The 19,824-nt window shown below is 40.1% G+C and overlaps 1 protein-coding gene across 1 annotated transcript in view; it reads right to left on the bottom strand.

Moving 5' to 3' along the window:
* Positions 1-16,700, bottom strand: part of RNGTT (RNA guanylyltransferase and 5'-phosphatase) — a 273,705-nt gene extending 257,005 nt beyond the window's left edge. The window contains exons 1-4 of the mRNA XM_046676924.1: positions 16,447-16,700; positions 6,187-6,296; positions 2,641-2,744; positions 2,459-2,547 (exon numbers count right to left, since the gene is read on the bottom strand). Coding sequence (XP_046532880.1) covers positions 2,459-2,547; positions 2,641-2,744; positions 6,187-6,296; positions 16,447-16,510 — 367 coding nt within the window. The 5' untranslated portion in view covers positions 16,511-16,700. The remainder of the gene's footprint in view (positions 1-2,458; positions 2,548-2,640; positions 2,745-6,186; positions 6,297-16,446) is intronic.
* Positions 16,701-19,824: the final 3,124 nt, after the last annotated feature.

Genomic DNA, 19,824 nt, shown 5'->3' with positions numbered 1-19,824 from the left:
TTCCTAGGCTTCATTCCCAGAGTTTGCGATTATGTAGGACATAAAGATGATGCGATTATGTAGATTTGTGATTATGTAGGTTTTTGTGATTATGTGAGGCTCTAAAACACATATTTCTAATAAGCATCCTCAGGTGATTCTGATACATGCAGTCCAGGAACACTCCTAAAAAAGTATTTGTTTATGGATTCTCCCTTTGGTGATATGCTTGGAATAGCTTTCCTTACCCCAGAATTAAATAAATACTGACCTTTACTTTCTCCTATATTCTTATGAGTCCTTTTAAAAATATGTAATGCACCTAAAATGTTTTTTTAATATACTTGGCTAATTGTCTCAATACCACTTGTTAAATAATCATACCTTTTTGAAAAACATCTCTGCTACCACCAGGAAACCACTGTAATTTCCATTGCTTTACCATGTGCTTTCATAACTGGTAAGGAAAATCCCCCATTACTTTTGCTTTTCAAAATTTTCCTGCTCATAATCTTGCCTGTTTGATTTGCCAAACAATTTTTTTGGCACTTAATAAATATTTACTGACTTAATGAAGGCAGTGGGTTTTACAAGACATTAACTTCACAGTAATGCTTCCAGTCTCATTGGGATTTTGCTTGGAATTACATTAAAAATTTGAAATTAATTTGGAAACACATAATGTCCCTGCATTTCTTCAAGTCTCTTAACATCCAAATATATTTTCTTCATAAAGACCTCCTACATTTCTGAATAGCTTTATTCCTTGGTGTTTTGTACTTCTGTTACAGAAGAGAGAAGTAGTTTAGAGTGTGAGCTCTCAACTCAGATTACTTAGGATCTGATCTAAGCTCTAACCTTTACTAGCTGTGTGAAGGACCTTGAGCAAGTTACGTAACCTTTCCAAGCCTTAGTTTCTTATCAGAAAATGGGGTGAAAATAATAGCTACCTAATAGGATTGTTGTGAGAATAAAATGAGATAATGTATGTAAAATCATTTACAGAGTGACTGAGCAGAGAGAAAATGTTCAATAAATGTTAGCCAATATTGTTAATAAGATTAACGAGATCATTTGATAATTATATTTTCTAACTAGTTATTGCTTGTTTGCAGGAAAGTTGCTGATGTTTTCTTATTTATCTGTGTCCAAACACATCCCCTTAAGTTTCTTATTATTCCTAATAGTTTTTCAGTTAATTCTCTGAATGGCGAAAATATTAGCTTTTTAAAACTAAAAAAAAAGAAATCACACAAGAAAATACATCAACAACAAAAAAGTTTTAAAATATCACCAAAAAAATTGAAAGGCAAGTGAATTGGAAAAATTCTCCAACAGCACATATAAGAAGTTAATTTATGGCATCTAGCTATCAGGAGAAAAAATTATTCAATAAGCTGTGCTAAAATGATTGGTTATATGGAAAACATTTAAATTAGATCCTCAATTCAAACCACATACCAATATAAATACCAGAAGGAACAAAGGATCAAAACACAAATCAACCTTAAAAATTCCAGAAGACCACTCCTAGCAGCATTGCTTACAATAGCAAAAAAACTGAAAATAACCCAAATGTCATTTTAAGGAACTGTCATTTTCAGAAAATTGACTTCTTTATTACATTTATCATTTATTGCCTGACTTTCCCCACCCCACTCCCAGCCCACCCTACAATATAAGCTCCAGAAGAGCAGGGATTTTTTTCTTTCTTCTCCGCTGACGTGTCCCAAGAGCCTGTACCTGGCAAAGAGTAGCCGTCAATAAATATCTGCTGAAAGAACTGTCCATCAACAGGAGAAGAAATAAACCACAGTATGATCACATGATGGAATACTACACAGCAGCAAAAATGAACAACAGTTAAATGTATCATCATGGATCACTCTTGGAAATATAATACTGGGGCCAGTCCAGTGGCATAGTGGTTGAGTTCACACGCTCCGCTTCAGTGGCCTGGGGTTTGTGGGTTAGGATCCTGGGTGCAGACCTATGCACCACTTATAAAGCCATGCTGTGGTGGCATCCCACATACAAAATAGAGGACGACTGGCACAGATGTTAGCTCATCAACAATCTTTCTCAAGGAAAAAGAGGAAGATTAGCAACAGATGTTAGCTCAGGGCCAATCTTCCTCAACAAAAAAAGAAAAAGAAAGAAATATAATTCTGAGTGAAAAAGAAAGTTTCAGAATAATACAGTATAAAATGCAAAATTATAGAACATAAATATGCAGTATTTAAGTCAGAGTTTCCCAACAGTACACCCAGTAATTAGGGCTTCACCTCGAAAAACATAAAAATTACAAAAATACATTTATTTTATAGTTCATAAAAGTCTATTACTTTAATAAATACTTCTTGGTGATTACTCTAAAAAGGAAAAAAAAAGGTCCATATCAATTCACTTGCAGAAAAGAGAATGGAAACCCAATTACAAAATAAAATATTCAACAGTGGTAAAGGAAAGCCAAACATACCTATAAGTTCAGGCGGGTTTCTTTCATTAAACCGCTCACACAGACGAATAAATGTCTCAGTGTTCTCAGCTGTAGGACACTCACCATGTCTAGTAATAGGGAAACATTTTTTTTGAAAACAGAAGAGATTTTAAATTTCAGTGAAAGGTTTCAATATTAAAGAATCTTAACGCATGACTTACCCTTTACACTGAAGTTTTATATATTTGATTCCTTCTTTCTCTATGTCGTTTCGGTCATAGAACCTTGAAGTATTTGTCAGGTCCACCAACAAGCCCATTTTAACCTTAAAAAAAGAAAAGAAAGAAAGAAAAAAGGGCAGATTTACTAGTTAAGTGAATTTGTTCCAACACAAGTTGACTAAATGGCAATACTCCAGTTCATCCATCTAAATCGAGGAAGATTTTATGTTCATTCTGCCAATGAACTATCGACAACACAAGTATCACTTATCCAAGTCTTGTTCAAGGCACTAGAACTTAGCAGGCAGTAAATAAAATAAATTAACCCCCTAATTAATGATAGAACAAGGACATAAGCAAAAGAGACTGCACTTCAACATCACAAAAGTCCACCTAAAAAAGCAAACACCGATGTGGTTTTCTGCATCTGCCACTCCACCTATGATTTATTAGACAAGAGGGCTAGAGCAGAGACAGCATCCTTCTGAAATGCACCCAACAAGCTCCAGGCACACGTGAACCCAGCACTCTAAGGGCTATCACTACATCAAATGTTAGGCAGTTAAATTCTAAAGCGAGTAGATAGGGTAAAAGGTGTGTAAAGTCTACATTCCCTTGTAAATCCCTTAAGTAATCAATAAAGAACAGTACACCTGGTCATATTTGTGCATCTCATTGAAGACTTAATCCCATCTCCCAGCCAGTTTTTCTTCCTGCATTAGAATAAAAATCCTTATTTCTTCTATTCACTACCTGAAGAAACGGCTTGTGTTTGGGGGCCATTTGGTTTGAAAAATCTTTAACAACTAGAATCACATACACCCTGGCAAGATAGTCTCACTAAGCAAAGCACACCCAAACTGAGCCAAGTGAAAAGACAGTTAATTCGCACATCTTCCACCTCGTTCTGAAGCATGTACTCTCTGGGAAGAGTGGCAAGAGAAACAATCCGCATTTTTAACTGTTACTCTTCTCTCCTATTTTTTACTGAGTATGTATTGTAGGATTCGCCTAAAGGAGACTGGTCTATATAACGATTCAACTCCACTGTTACAGAGAAAAAATGGCACAAATATTTAAATTTCACACAGGACAAAACAGACAAAATTGTGTGCTTCTAAACTATAACGAGCTGCCATGAGGCGGCATTTCTCCAGACTCCTTAGCTCATGTGTAGATGAGAGCTAGGTCTACCAACCAGGTGAGCTCGTACTTCAGGAAATGTATTTCTGATGGTATTTTCTGCAATCTGCCCCCTGGGCCTACTTCTCTTCCCTTCTCCCATAGCTTCTGCAGTAATCTTAATTCCGTCAAAGGATATATACTGCCAAACACAAAGATTTAGATACCATGATACAGCTTCTCAGCGAGTCAGAATCAGAACCCATGTTGTCTGTCTCCAGGTCCAAAATAAGAAATCAATGACAAGTGGAGATGAGCAAGAAAATATGAATTGTCTAAATACATAGGAATACTTTAGCCAAGGAAACTGAGAAACTGTGAAACTGTATTGTGTGACTTAATTGCAATGAGCTCCATATATAGGTATATGTATAAACATGTGTGTGCTGTGCCTGTGTGGATAATGTGTTTGTGTGTGAATGCATCTGTTTGTATACACATGCAAACACATATATATTACATATATGTATTTATTTTCAAAATAGATAATCCCAATCCATGAAGTAAGGCTAATAATAGTATCTACCTCACAGAGTTGTTGTGAGATTTAAATGAAGTTCTTACTCTGTGCCAAGCACTATTCCACATGCTTTACATGCCCTAATTTTATTTACAAATGAGGAAACTGAAACGTGAAGAGGTTACATAACTTGCCCACGAAGCTGTAAGTGGCAAACCAGAATCCAAACCCAGGCTATCTGGCTTCTAAGCCCAAGCTCTTAGCACACTGCCTAGGAAAAATTTAACACTCTATAAACGTTAACTATGATTTTCAATATGATTATTGATAATAAAAATAAAAAGTCTACAAGTAAGCTAAAATAAAAGATATAAACACATAAAGACTCAAAACTACACTGAGAAAAGGGATGAGTAAACAGGTTTTCAAAGTCCAAGTGGCGCCTTTTCTATCCCATGATAGGAGCCTTGCACATAAATGGCACTATGGGCACTAACACTTGCTGAATGTACTAATATAGCATACAATAAAAGACTACCAAGAATATAAAACAGAAGAGTAACAATGATGGGTGTTATTGGTTGAATTATGTCCCCTAAAAAGATATGTTCAAGTCCTAACTCCCAGTACCTGCGAATGTGACCTTATTTGAAAATAGGGTTATAGAGTCTTTGCAAATATCATCAAATTCAGATGAAACACTGGATTAGGGTGTCCTTAAAAGAAGGAAAAATTTGGACACAGACACAGACAGGGAGAATGTCCACAATGAGGCAGACACAAGTGATGGAGCTGCAAGCCCAGGAATGCCAAGGATTGCTGACAATCACCAGAAGCTAGGGGAAAAGAATGGAAAAGATTCTTGCTCCAAGCCTCCAGAAGGAAGGAACCCTGCCAGCACCTTGACTTGAAGCTTCTAACCGCCAGGACGGTGAGAGAATAAAGCTCTGTTATTTTGAGCCACCCAGTTGGTGGTCATCTGTTACAGCAGCCCTAGGAAACTAGTACCATCAGTATTATGTCAGAATATCGCAAAAAAGTTCATTTACAAAAACAGTTTGGCACTTTCTTGTAAAACTAACCATGCACTCGGCAATCAAACGCTTAGATATTTAATGCAGAAAAATGAAAACTTAAGTTCACACAAACACCTGTGCATAAATGTTCACACAGCAGCTTTATTCCCAATACCCCACAACTGGAAACAATTCAAATTGGTTAAATGGTTATTTAACCATTCAATGGAGAATGGTTAAATAAACTCTGGTACATCCATACAACTGAATACTATTCAGCAATAAAAAGGAATGAACTTTTGTTGATATATGCAACAACGTGGATGGACCTCAAAGGCATTACACTTAGTGAAAAAAGCCAGTCTCAAAAGGTCATATACTGTTTTATTCCATTTATGTAACATTCTCAAAATGACAAAACTACACAGCTGGAAAAGAGATGAGCAGTTGCCAGCATACAGGAACAGGGGTGGGAAGATGGGTCTGATGATAAAGGAGTAATAGCACGAGGGAGTTCCTCTATGGAGATGGAATAGTTCTGCAACCACCACACAGATCTGTACGTTGCATCAAACTGCACAGAACTACACACATATACACAGAAATGAATACATATAAAAACCAGTAAAAAATAAATAAGGTCTGCAACCTAGTCAACAGTTCTGTACCAATGTCAGTGTCCTCTTTTGATATTGTACTACAGTTATGGACAATGTCACCATTTGGAAAAGCTGGGGGAAGGGTGCACAGAACTCTGTACAATTTTTGCAACTTCCTCTAAGTCATTCAATTATTTCAAAACACAAGGTTTTTTTTTTTAAAGCCACCTGAAGAAAAAGAGAATAATAAAGTACACTAAATCAGTATAAGTAATGTTTTGTTTCTTACCTTCAGACTCTTTAGATAATTTGAGAGCATACTGGGATGGAACCGATTTTCTTCAGCAACTTGACTATCGTATCTTGGTCCTAACATTGTCTTCAGAGGTAAGAATCTTCCTAAACAACATTAAGATAGGTAACGATTTTCATTAAAGAAACTGTTTCAGATTAAAACTTTATAATTAGCAATTCTTAAAATCACTTTCTTAAAATGTTTCAACTGGAACTGTTCATGAAACACTCTCAATCTCAACTTATATACTTTAAAAGGTACTGCCCCCTTTGAACTTTTAAGGACAACATAAATTCTAGAAATTAACTATCAAATATAAAAACAAAAGAAAAATTACGAATGAATGGAACTTCCATAAAGGCTCAAGTTCTAAACTACTACATTAAAAAGTTATTGCCTTAACACCTTTAAAGACATGGTACCAGAAAACTGATAATGGAGTGAATTCAACCAATTCTTTAAAATTCCTAATTGTACTTTTTTAATATGAGGTTGGAATTTTCTCCATCTTATAGACCCTATCCTACACCTCAGGATAAGGATCACGCTGAGAAGCAGGCTAACCAAAATCACTCCCCAATTATCAGTGACTATAATTTCAGCAAGCAAGACTGAACTTTTTGGCCTTTTTTCCTGAATCACACTATACGCATAAGGGAAGTCATCTTATACAATGAATTCTAAAATCACCTATTCTACAACTAGAAGGACCCACAACTAAAAATATACAACTATGTGCTGGGGGGATTTGGGGAGGAAAGAAAAAGCAGAAAAAAATAAAACTAAAAAATAAATAAATAAAATCACCTATTCTAACTGATTTACATTTTAAAACACAAAATCAATAAGAATAAATATCTACATAAAATAATATCTGAGTGAATTTTAACATCTATCCAGAGGTTTTAACCTAAAATTCACAAAATGATAATTTTTTCAATTTTTATTTTCTACAAAATCACTCAAGATCACCAATAACCATCACACTGCTAAATCCAATGGTCAATTCTCAGTTCTCAAACAACTGATTACTTTTTAATTCAACAGGGAGCTCCTGAATCCCTTTTTTCATTTGGTTTCCAGGACACCACATCCTCTTGGTTTTCCTCCTCTCTCTCCGGCCCCCCTCTTCAGTCTCCTTTACTGGCTCCTCCTTATCTCCCTGACTCCCCTATCTTTAGTCCCAGGGCTCTGTCCTTGGACCTCCTTTCTATCTACACTCACTCCCTCAGCGTCTCATCTAATCTCATCGTTAAAAGCCATTAACGCGCCGTGACTCGCTAACGTGTATGTCCAGCCAAACCTCCCCCTTAACTCTACACTTGGACATCAAACTGCCTACCTGACTCAGAGTCAAACAGACGTCTCAGACTTGATATCCAAATCCGAGCTCTCGATATTCAAACTCCAAAAACTTCACCTCTCATGGTCTTCTCCAACTCAGCAAACGGTAACACCATTTTTTTAGTAACTCAGCCCATAATTTTCAGAGTTATCCTTGACTCCTCTCTTGCATATCCCATGTCCAATTGATAAGCAAATCCTATCAGATCTCTCTCCAAAATATATCCAGAATCTGACCACTTCTCACTACCTCTAGAATCATCTCACCTAAATTATTCTACTTCACTTACTTTACTCAACAGATATTTAATGAATGCCTGCTATGTATCAGGCATTGTTCTGGGTGCATGGAATACATCAGTGAAAAGAAAAGAAAAACAGATAAAAATCCGTGCCGTCACAGAGATTACATTATAGGGGAAAAACAAACCATAAATAATAAACATACTAAATAAGTAAACAGTATGGTATGTTAGCAGATTCATCCCATTAGACCCTCTCTCCTCCTCACTGTTGCCTCCAACATCCAATCCTGATTCCATTAGCTCCTCTGGTCTTCGCTTTCCTTCTGAGCTCACTGCTGAGTCCCCAGCTGATCATCATAATCAGTCCCCTCTAAATACCCTTAACCTCCTTGGTCCTCCCCCACTACTCGGTCACACGCACCTGAGAAAAGGCCATACCTCAATAACCCAACCACCTGACTTCTATGGGCCTACAGGGATGCAGCTCAGGGCTCCTAGAGAAAATCCCACAGCACAGCAGATGGGTGACACTACAAACCATAACCACCAATCTCAAAGGCAATCCTACCACACACCACTAACTATCTTCTACGATATCTTATCTACGATAAATAACCGTTTCAGATCTTTTCCTCATTCATAAAATATACCGGGTTTCCCCACCCCCTTTTCAACTGACAGCTTTATGCTATACCTCGCTGAAAAGATAAAAAGAAACAGAAACCATAATAATAAAAGCTAACTTTAAATGTCTGCCACATATCAGGCACTGTTTAAAACATTTCATATAGATTAATTCATTTACTCCTACCAAAAACTAAATACTGATTTTATCCCCATTTTACATAAGGGAAAACCAAGGCAAGAGAGATCAGGCAACTTGCCCATTGTCACACTTCTAGTAAACGTGAGAACAATGATTCAAACCCGGGAGATGTGAACGGAGACTCCATGGATGGAAGCACTATTCAACAACGCCTCTCCCCAGCAGGCAGAAACTTGCCTCGCCCCTGCGCTTCATCTATAAACCTTTCTGCATCTGAGTCCATCTTCTCTTTTGTGCCCTGTCCTTCCTCGCATTAAAGGTCAATGCCCTCCCTCTGCTCTGGATTCCCTCCCATTTTGCTTTCTCAAGCACCATCAATCAACCCTTCCTCCCTTCCACGTTGTTACCGACTTTTCTAGCATCTTAACATCTCAGCAGCATCGCATATATCTGAGAACTCCTTCCTTCTTGAAAAATTCTCTTGGCTTCCATGACACCAGACTCCTTTTATTTCTACCACCCATCTAACACCACCTCCAATTTCTGGCTATTCCTTCTCAACTCCTTTATTCCCTCTACTCGACTTCTAAATGCTAGGTTTCTGTGGGTTCCATGCTGGGCCTTCTCCTCTACTGTCTACGCTCTCTGCCTGGAAGGCCTTATCCACCGCCATGGCAGACACAAGGCTACCTATCTGTTCCCCAAATTCTATTTATTTTCCTCTTCCAGGGCACACAAAAAGACTCCTTTTCTCAGAGTCTCTTGCAGGTAGGTGAGGGCCATGTGACTGGCTTCTGGTCAATGGGATATGGGCAGGGGTGAGATATACCACTACTAAGGCTGGCCATAAAACCCCCAGAGAGATCACCTATTCCTGCTCTTCCCCTTTGATGGCAACCTTAGAGGTCACATGTTTAAGAGGACAGCATTACAAGAAGGAAAGAGTCCAGAGAAGAGTTGCCCAGGAAAACAGCCTGACACACATTGTGATATGAGCAAGAAATAAACATGCTGATTGGAACCCTTAAGTTTGGGGAGTTGTTTGTTAGAGAAACTAGCATTATTTATCCTTACTAATCACTACCACGTCTTTAAATATTGTCTTTATGCTGACAATCCTTAAAGGTACATCTCCAGGGACCAGCCCGTAGGCATAGTCATTATTGTGTGCTCCACTTCTGTGGCCCAGAGTTCGCAGGTTCAGATCTCAGGTGTGGACCTATACACCACTCATCAAGCCACGCTGTGGTGGCATCCCACATACAAAACAGAGGAAGACTGGCACAGATGTTAGCTCAGGGACAATATTCCTCAAGCAAAAAGAGGAATATTGGCAATAGCTAGCTCAGGGCTAATCTTCCTCACCAAAAAAAAAAGTATATCTCCAACTCAAACTTGTTTGAACATATATCCAACTGTATACTCAACATCTCTACATGAGCAATCAGGATCTTAAGAATACCTCTTCCAACTAGCTTCTCCCCCAATAAGGCCTAATGATACCAATCACCCCACTGCACAAGCCGGAAACTTGGACTCAATTTTTACTCTCTTTCCCTCATTCTAAATTCAACACCAAGTTCTGTCCATTTTCCCTCTTTAATATCTCTCAAATCAGCCTACTGCTCTTCAACACTACTTCTAAACCATCGCCACTGTCTTTCACCTGGACTACCACAACAAGTTCCTAACTAGTCTCCCCACTTTCATTCTTGTCTCCTTCATTCATTAAACACAGAGAAATCAGAGCAAGCTTTTTAAAACTGAAGTCAAATCATCTCATCTCAATGTTTAAAAACTCCAACGGTTTGCAATGTGCACTTGAAAATTATATAAATATTAAAAGTCCTCATCACACCCCGCCAGCCTGTATGATCTGGCTCATACTCTCAAATCTCATATCCTCACTTTCAGTCCAAGATCTCTCCCACCATCATTCTATCCTAACATACAGCTTTTCCCAAAAAAATATGCCTCAACTATCTAGCAAACGTCTATTTACTCAAGCTAATTCAAGTATCACTTTCTCTGAGAAGCCTTCCCCTTCTTCCCTCTCCATCTCCTCTTCCCCAAACTCAAACAAAGAATTACATTTATTACCTCTGGCATCCCATAATATTTTATAATAGTCATTATTGCATTTGTTATGACAGAACCGTGTTTAAAAATGATGATTTGCAGGCACACAGATCAATGGAACAGAATTGAAAGGCCAGAAATCAAACCACACATCTATGGACAGCTAATCTTCAACAAAGGAACTGAGAACATACAATGGAGAAAAGAAAGTCTCCTCAACAAATGGTGTTGGGAAAACTATATAGCCACAAGTAAAAGAATAAAAATAGACCATTCTTTTACACCATTGACAAAAATAAACGCAAAATGGATCAAAGACTTAAACGTAGGACCTGAAACCATAAGACTTCTAGAAGAAAATATAGGCAGTACACTCTTGACATCACTCTTAAAAGGATCTTTTCAGACACCATGCCTTCTCAGAGAAGGGAAACAGCAGAAAGAATAAACAAATGGGATTTCATCAGACTAAAGAGCTTCTACGAGGCAAGGGAAAACAAAAACACAACTTACCAACTCAGAAAAAATATTTGCAAATCATATATCTGACAAAGGGTTAATCTCCATAATATATAAAGAACTCACAGAACTCAACAACAACAAAAAATCAAACAACCCGATCAAAAAATGGGCAGGGGATGTGAACAGACATTTCTCCAAAGAAGATATACAGATGGCCAATAGGCACATGAAAAGATGCTCATCATCAGTGATCATGAGGGAAATGCAGATCAAAACTACACTAAGATATCACCTTACACACATTAGAATGGATAAAATGACCAAGACAAAAAATAACAAACATTGGAGAGCTTGTGGAGAAAAAGGAACCCTCATACACTGCAGGTGGGAATGCCTACCGGTGCAGCCACTATGGAACACAGTATGGAGACTTCTCAAAAAATTAAAAATAGAAATACCATATGACCCAGCCATCCCACTACTGGGTATCTATCCAAAGAACTTGAAATCATCAATTCAAAGAGACCCATGCGTCCCTATGTTCATTGCAGCATTATTCATAATAGCCAAGACATGGAAGCAACCTAAGTGCCCATCGACTGATGACTGGATAAAGAAGATATGGTATATATACACAATGGAATACTACTCAGCCATAAAAAAGGATAAAATAGTCCCATTCACAACAACATGGATGGACCTTGAGGGTATTATGTTAAGCGAAATAAGCCACATAGAGAAAGACAATCTCTGTATGACTCCACTCATATGTGGAAGATACACAAACATATGGACAAAGAGAACAGATTAGTGGTTACCAGGGAAAAGGGGGATGGGGGGAAAGCACAAAGGGTGAAGTGGTGCATCTATAATATGACTGACAAATAACAATGTACAACTGAAATGTCACAAGGTTGTAAATTATCATAACCTCAACGAAACAAAAAAAGAAAAAAGAAAAAAAAAGAAATGATGGTTTGCTACTCCCATGAGACTACGTGCTCTTTAAGGTGAGGAAGTGTATCTTACTCATCTCCCTAGCCCCAAGGATTGAAAGTAGACCCTCAAATATTTGCTAAGCAAAATGACTTCAAAGTCACCATCACTATCACAAGACTGTCTCATATTCCTACTCCCACAGTTAGTTCCTAGTAAGTTCTTTACACATAGTAGATATGAAATAATTTTATATCGAATGATCTACCCTTAAGAAATGAGAAGTTTGTTTTCTTCAAAGTGTTCGCCTGAAATCTATCACCCAAAAGGAGAAAAAAAGAATTCTTCAGAAATAAAGCTTGGCCCTATCTCCAGAAGCTCTCTCTCATTGGAAGTACGTTTTAATTAGAGAAGGTGACTTCATTGTGGAACAGATTACATATAATTAGTACCATCTTTCTAATTCAGGAAAATTAGGAACTTCTAGTACTCATAAAATGCATCTTAATATTTGAAATGAGAACATTTAAGCAACTATAATAAGCTTTCTTAAATATGCAAAATAGCAAAGAAATTATACAATAAGCGTGGATTACTTTTATAACCAGAAAAAAAATAAGAGGAAGAAATTAGGAGGTAGACAATGAGAATGTGACTGATTCCTTCTTTTTCACTTAAGTTTATAAGAATATAGCTGGTATTTCCTGCTCTGCTACTGTAAAACGCTGCTAACCCTGCATTTACAAAATATACAACGAGGCATGAACACTTCTAGGGCACAGAGAGACAGAACTTTAAGGGAAATTCAGAGAAACTTATCAAGAATTCTATGCTGTATTCACTTTACTTTCTAATAAGCATCACAAACCGAAGCAACACTGATTACTAGTAAAGATCCAGTTTTGCTGTCAGGAGGCCTGGGGTTCCATCCAGGGACCACAATTAATCAGACAGGTAAGCTTAGTGACTCATCAAACCACAACAACTCTAAGAGTCTAGCTTCTGGGAGCCAAAGGATTCCAATACAATAAAAAGGAAAAACTTATTATTTCTGACCCTGCATTCCTAGCAGAGGGAGAAAAACAGGCACACAACTCTATTTCTCAGACAGGTATAAAGCTGCCTGGAGCTTAGCATCTCTCCTGCTGCTGTCTACCCCCAGCCAGCGGCACATTAGTCCCATTAATCTTACAATAAGTCAGTATTCTGATATATGTCATTGGCATCCGGCAGATTATACTAAAATTCTGATTTTCAAACTGTTTTTCTAATTCCAAATAGAAAATATTCACTTTAACAAGAATTTTGGGGCCGACCCGGTGGCATAGTGATTAAGTGCACACCTTCTGCTTCCGTGGTCCGGGGTTCGCCAGTTCGGATCCCAGGTGCAGACACAGCACCGTTTGGCAAGCCATGCTGTGGCAGGCATCCCACAAATAAAGTAGAGGAAGATGGGCACGGATGTTAGCTCAGGGCCAGCCTTCCTCAGCAAAAAAAGAGGAGGATGGGCGGCAGGTGTTAGCTCAGGGCCAATCTTCCTCAGAAAATTAATTAATTAATTTAATTTAATATGTCTAAAAAACAAAGCCAAAAATTTTTTAATGATTTTTTTCTTATAAATCAGTGTAGCAAATAATTCTAATGAAAGGATCCAAGAAAATAGGCTCCAGGCTAGAAAAGCAGCCAGATGTCTAAGTTTAGATGTTTCTTCATAACTCTATAGGGAAAACCAGATGTAAAAAGAAAAGATTCAACACTAAGAGAGAGAAGGGGGAAAAAAGTCAAAATGGCTGGAGACTGAGACCTATAAAGAAAAGTGGAAAGAACTGTGATCAATTCATTTGAAGAAGAAAGTACAATGATTATCAAGTACAATTGTTTTCATTACAAGTGAAAACGCATATAAAACCGATTAGAACATAAAGAAAATTATTTCATATTTCATTACAGAAAAACATTTCCTGGGGCTGGCCCCATGGCCGAGCGGTTAAGTTCACGCGCTCCACTACAGGCAGCCCAGTGTTTCGTTGGTTCGAATCCTGGGCGCGGACATGGCACTGCTCATCAAACGACGCTGAGGCAGCGTCCCACATGCCACAACGAGAAGGACCCACAACAAAGAATATACAACTATGTACTGGGGGGCTTTGGGGAGAAAAAGGAAAAGAATAAAATCTTTGGAAAAAAAAGAAAAACACTTCCTCACCCCAAGATTTGCTTAGATTATCTTTCAATATCACTTTTATCCAGTGTTTATATGGCTTTATTGACCGAGGGTTTTATACAAAATGTGAACAAAAGCTGACAAACCACAAGAATCAGAAAACCTGAATAAAAAACAATTACCAAATCTCTTCTTCCAACAATTTTAAGTAACTAGATAGATGTGTACATAATTGAGCACTCAAAGCTCACTACAAAATCCTTTTTATTTCAAAACACCTTCAGAAAAAGCAATAAGTTGGAGTTAGTTAAAATTTAAAATTTTGGGGGCCAGCCTGGTGGCATGGTGGTTAAGTTCACACGCTCCGCTTTGGCAGCCTGCGGTTTGCAGGTTTGGATGCTGGGCATGGACCTATACACCGCTCACCACACCATGCTGTAGTGGCATCCCACATACAAAATAGAGGAAGGCTGGCACATATGTTAGCTTAGGGACAATCTTCCTCAAGCAAAAATAGGAAGATTGGATGCATCGGCCCAGTGGCGGAGTGGTTAAGTTTGCACGTTCTACTTCGGTGGCCCAGGGTTCACCGGTTCAGATCCCAGGTGCGGACATGGCACCGCCTGGCAAGCCATGCTGTGGCAGGCGTCCCACATATAAAGTAGAGGAAGATGGGCACAGATGTTAGCTCAGGGCCAGTCTTCCTCAGCAAAAAGAGGAGGATTGGCAGCAGATGTTAGCTCAGGGCTAATTTTCCTCAAAAAAAAGGAAGATTGGCAATGCATGTTAGCTCAGGGCCAATTTCCTCACCAAAAAAAAATTTTAACTTTCACTCTCCAAAAGAAACTGTTATGAAAATGAAAAGGCAAGTCACAGATGAGAGAGAGGATTTTTAGAAGCCTATGTCCAACAAACGACTTGTATTTACAATATATAAAGAACTTTAACAACTCAACAAGATAAACAATCAATTAAAAAAACAGAAAAAGATTTAGACACTTCCTAAAAGAAGATATCTGAATTACCAAGAAGCACATGACTTTTCAACATCAAACCACAGTAAGATATTACTAAATACCTATTACAATAGGTAAAATGAAAAAGACTGGTCATACCAAGTGTTAGGGAGGATAGAGAGTACACAGAACTCTCATACACTGATGGTGGAAATGTAAAATGTTATCGCTTTGGAAGAGAGTTCGGCAGTTTTTTAAAAGGTTAAATGTACACCTACCATATGATCCATTCCTCTCCTAGAGATTTACACAAGAGATCTGAAAGCATATGTCCATACAAAGAATTGTACAGGAATGTTCACAGCAAGTTAATTTCTAACAGCCAAAAAGGGCAAACAATCCAGATGACCATCAACAAATGAACAGATAAATAAACTGTGGTGTATCCATAACAATGGAACACTACTCAGCAATAAAATAAAAAAGGATGAACTACTAAGACATACAAGAACGCGGATAAACCTCAAAATAATAATGCGTGAAAGAAAGCAGAGAACTACGCCCAAAAAGGAGTACATGCTGTTGCCATTTGATTTATTTAAAAAAATTGCAGAAAATGCAAATTAATCAATAGTGACAGAAAGCAAATCAGTGATTGCCTGAGGAGGAAAGGATTACCAAAGGGAAGGAGGAAACTTTGAGAGGCCATGGTTACGTTTACCGTCTTGATCGTAGTGATGGTTTCATGGGTGTTTCACACGATGTGTGTGTGTGTAGTCAAAACTTATCAAACTGTACACTTTAAATTCAAAGTTTGTCAAATCCAATAAAGATAAAAAATCCACAATAAAAGTCATAAAAAAAAAAGGAACTCCAGTCTCAGTATCGATCCACTTCACCGCTAGGAACTGCCCCTCCTGCTCTTTAGCTCTCCTCCTCCTCTAGACCGACACTGATCCCTTCCCCTTCCGAGAACCTTAAAAGGTTCACAAACTTCTAAGCTTCAAAGTACTGCCCACTGTGTTCTCGGGTCCTCAGCTCCTGCCACACAAACCTCCTGTCTACCTTCCCGTTCGCAATACTTGATCTTACCGGGGGCATCTTACTGGAGAGTGACAAGTGCACCCACCCACCGATCCACCTCCTCCAGTCTATGTTCCCAGACACTCATCCACTAAGCTTCATCCAACCCAGCACATCTCGGTCCCGAATTACCACTAACAGGCACGAAACCACCGAAACCTGCGCCCACCCCCGGGGCCGCCGGTGCGCGGGGACCCGAACACCCCCTGTCCGGGTTACCTGCCACCGGCTGGCCCCGCCGCGGACAGTTCAGCCACCGCGGCGGGATCTTGTTGTGAGCCATGTCTTGGGGCCGCGCAGAGTCGCCCCCTCCAACAACGTTCGCCGTGCGTCCGCCGCCTCCTCGCGGTCCGCTCCGCACCAGACGTCCGAGACCCCCGAAGCCCAGCGGGGGTCCGAATCCCGGCCGCTCCTACCCGGGTTACGTCAGGGGCGGCGCGCCACTTTCATTCAGGCTCAACTCCACCGCTCTAGGCGAGCCCACAATGCACCTCTACTTCCGCCCCCGAAGGCCCCGCCCCCTTCTTTCCGAGGTCAGAGGTGAAGAAAGAGAAGCTCGGCGGAGGGAGAGGAAGGAGTTAAAGCCACAGCCAATGAGAGGGGCGGGTCTTCCCTCGCCCCGCCCCGCCCCGCCCCTCCCCCTCGCCCGCCTAAATCCCAAAGCGCTCTTAGGACAGCTTTGCGCATGTGCAGTTGCCCTTGTGCTGGCCCCGCAGAGCGACGCGTGTTTTCTTTTCCCGTCTTGACAGCCAGTAGAAACCCCAGAAAATGAAAGGGCGTCGAGCCTCTTTCCATGCGTAGACTCGTCCGCAGCTTTCATAAAGGCATCTGTTTTACTAATGAAAGGGGGCTTCCCAGCGCTGTCCCACCTCAAGAGCCAGATCACCCTTTTTTCTGCCAACTTGGCGTCCCGGCAGGATCTGGGTTTGATTTGGAATTTGGGAAGTTCTCCCTGATGTGGATCAAGGGAACGGGCTTTAGAGAAATTCTGAGGGCGAGAGATTGGAGTACCAGAAATGAGGAATTTCTCTTTGGGGGAGTACTTCTAAGGATGCATGAAGCATCTGAAACTAATCCCGAAACATTTTTTGAGAGTTTTGCTTGTATATTTCTGCAGCACAGTTTCAAAGCGTATTTGCGAGTCTCGGAGGGTCCATGCCTCAGAAGTTACTAATGTGTATTATTGGCAGAGGCAGGAATGGTTCGACGCAGTACCAGTATGTGGCGGGGTTCTCCTTCGCCTTAGCAAACAAGTGGTCTTTCCTCTGGAGTTAAGCAGGGGCGATTGGACGCATTTTATAAACTACATCCTGTAATAAGACTTTCTGTAGTTACCAGACAAAATTAGTGAAAGTATTAAATATAAAGCTGGATGATGGCAAATTAATTATAATAGAGCAGTTTGGTTTTAATCACCAATGCTATATTTGAACTGCGAGGGTGTGAGGTTTGGGGGAATATATTTTAAAGGATCAGGAGAAACTTGAGAGGCAGCTCAGCCCCTGAATGCCTGGACCCTCTCGGTTAGAGTGAGAGTTCTCTCATGAATAGGCTCTGAGGGAGACTGAGTTAGGTCACACTCCTGGTCTGACCTGCTGTTACATCTGCTGAGACCTTTTAGTGAAAGTGTCACTCCTCCCCTGACAGGACAAGATAAGACTCAGTTTCCTTACAGACCAGCAGACTGCCTGAACACTGCCCAATTCTCTTCTCTGCTGGCAGGGTAGAGTTCGTACCATGTCCAGAGTGGTGAAATGTTTGATTCCCCAAATCTCCTCCAAGGGGTGAGCCTGGTCCTGGGAGAATATCTCACGTTCCCCTTCTGGGGAAGACTCCCCTTGGAAACTGTTCTCCTCACACACGCTGTGTCCACTCAGGGAGCTCAGTCCTTGGCACAGGGAGAGCTTCCCGGAGGCTTCCTACCTGCAATGAGCAGCTGTTACTGGTTGTAAGGCAGCAGTGTGTGCTTAATTTTTACGCCTCTATCCCGTTATACCCTCTCCATCCTCAATGCCCACAGAATGGGGGGAACCTGTGCCTTCCTTCCTCCCACAACAGAGGGTAGAGTAGGAGAGTAGCATCCGAGTGAGTGCCAGTTTCTCTCTCCCTACCAGTGATAAATAACTGAAAAGCAATAGGATATATTGGAGTATATGATGAAGACATTTGGTTTAAAATTAATTCGGCCTGACCTTGTTTTTCCAAAAGGGCCTGACACGGCCTGTTGAGCATACATTGTACACCTACTTTAAATATTTACTATGTCCCAAAGACAAGAATGATGCCCCTAAAGATAGGGATGTAACCTCTCCCATACTGGCATTTCCTTTAGGATAAGCATCTCTCCCTAAGCTAAAGATTAATTATTGACCTGCTGTGCTCACCTTGTGACCACTCACCTCGTGACCACCGAACTCCTGACCATCGATCTGCTGTCCCAGCTAAGCATCTCCTGACCACTGTAAAAGAGACATTCCTATCATATGTGATATATGCCCTTTGTTCCAAGACGGTAAATAACCACTCTGTACACCTCACTTCTTTGATGCCCTTCCTTCCTTGAGGAAGGAAGATCTGGCTCATAATACACTCAGCCCAATTTTGATTTATAGATTTATTATGGATTATTTGCGTCGACACCAGGAATCTTTCACCTCATGTGTATTTCTGCCTATATCATTCCTGGTCCCATGTCTCTGCTGTTCTGCGAGAGAAAAAATAGGTGTCCACGAAGGGCCCAACATGACCTGGCCTAGGAAAAAACGAACTGCCAACCCACCCCTGCAAATACATCTTAGCCTCCTCTTTATTGGCTCTTGCTGGGTGAATTCTTCCATGGAGTATCTGTTTTCCCCATAAGGAAGGGTGTGCAAGGGAAAATAAAAATAAGATTGAATTTTCCCTGTTGACAAAAAGGAAAGAGACCTTTTCCCCCTTCCCTTTTCCTAGAGCATTTCCTTGCGAAGACTTGTATTTGTAAAGCCTTCCTCATCCCTTTGATCTGTGCATAAATCATTTTAACAGCCAAACGAGCCTCTTGCCTGCCTTACACCCGAGGAACATTTTTCTTAGGGCCTGGGAGCCACCTCTTTGTAAACATGAAGGAAGATGGCGCCCTGTCTCCCTGTCATCACGGGAATTTATCCTAAGGCGCCTGTTTCAAGCTGTAACGGCCCGCAAGTCATAGAGTTAGGAAACGTTTTGTTTTTCTTTCAGATAATGGCAGTTAACTAACACACATGGCTGTACCAATTACCCAGTGAATTTAGGGTGAACAATGAGAGAATATATAACAAATGGTACTGCCAAGTCCTCTTACATGAGGGCCAGTTATCATTGATCTTGAGCACATGTATGTAATGGATTGTATGTGCTCGGCTGGATGAAAGGGTGCGATTTCTGTCTTTGCGGTCTCATTAGAGCATTGCCTGTGAAGTTCATCACAGTCTGGTTTAATACATATTCAATAATAAAACTCTTTTCTTTTCTACATTTGTGAAGAGGATTTTCTGGGTTAGCAGGAAATTTTATTCCTAATGTTTTTGCCTCAACAGCTGTTTATGCCTCACTGAACTATTGCAGAAATAGCCCCTCTGA

The sequence above is a fragment of the Equus quagga genome, chromosome 11 (genome assembly GCF_021613505.1).
Source record: "Equus quagga isolate Etosha38 chromosome 11, UCLA_HA_Equagga_1.0, whole genome shotgun sequence".
Lineage (NCBI taxonomy): Eukaryota > Metazoa > Chordata > Mammalia > Perissodactyla > Equidae > Equus > Equus quagga.
The sequence above is the reverse complement of the archived record's forward strand: the minus strand, read 5'-3'. Positions and strand labels throughout refer to the sequence as shown.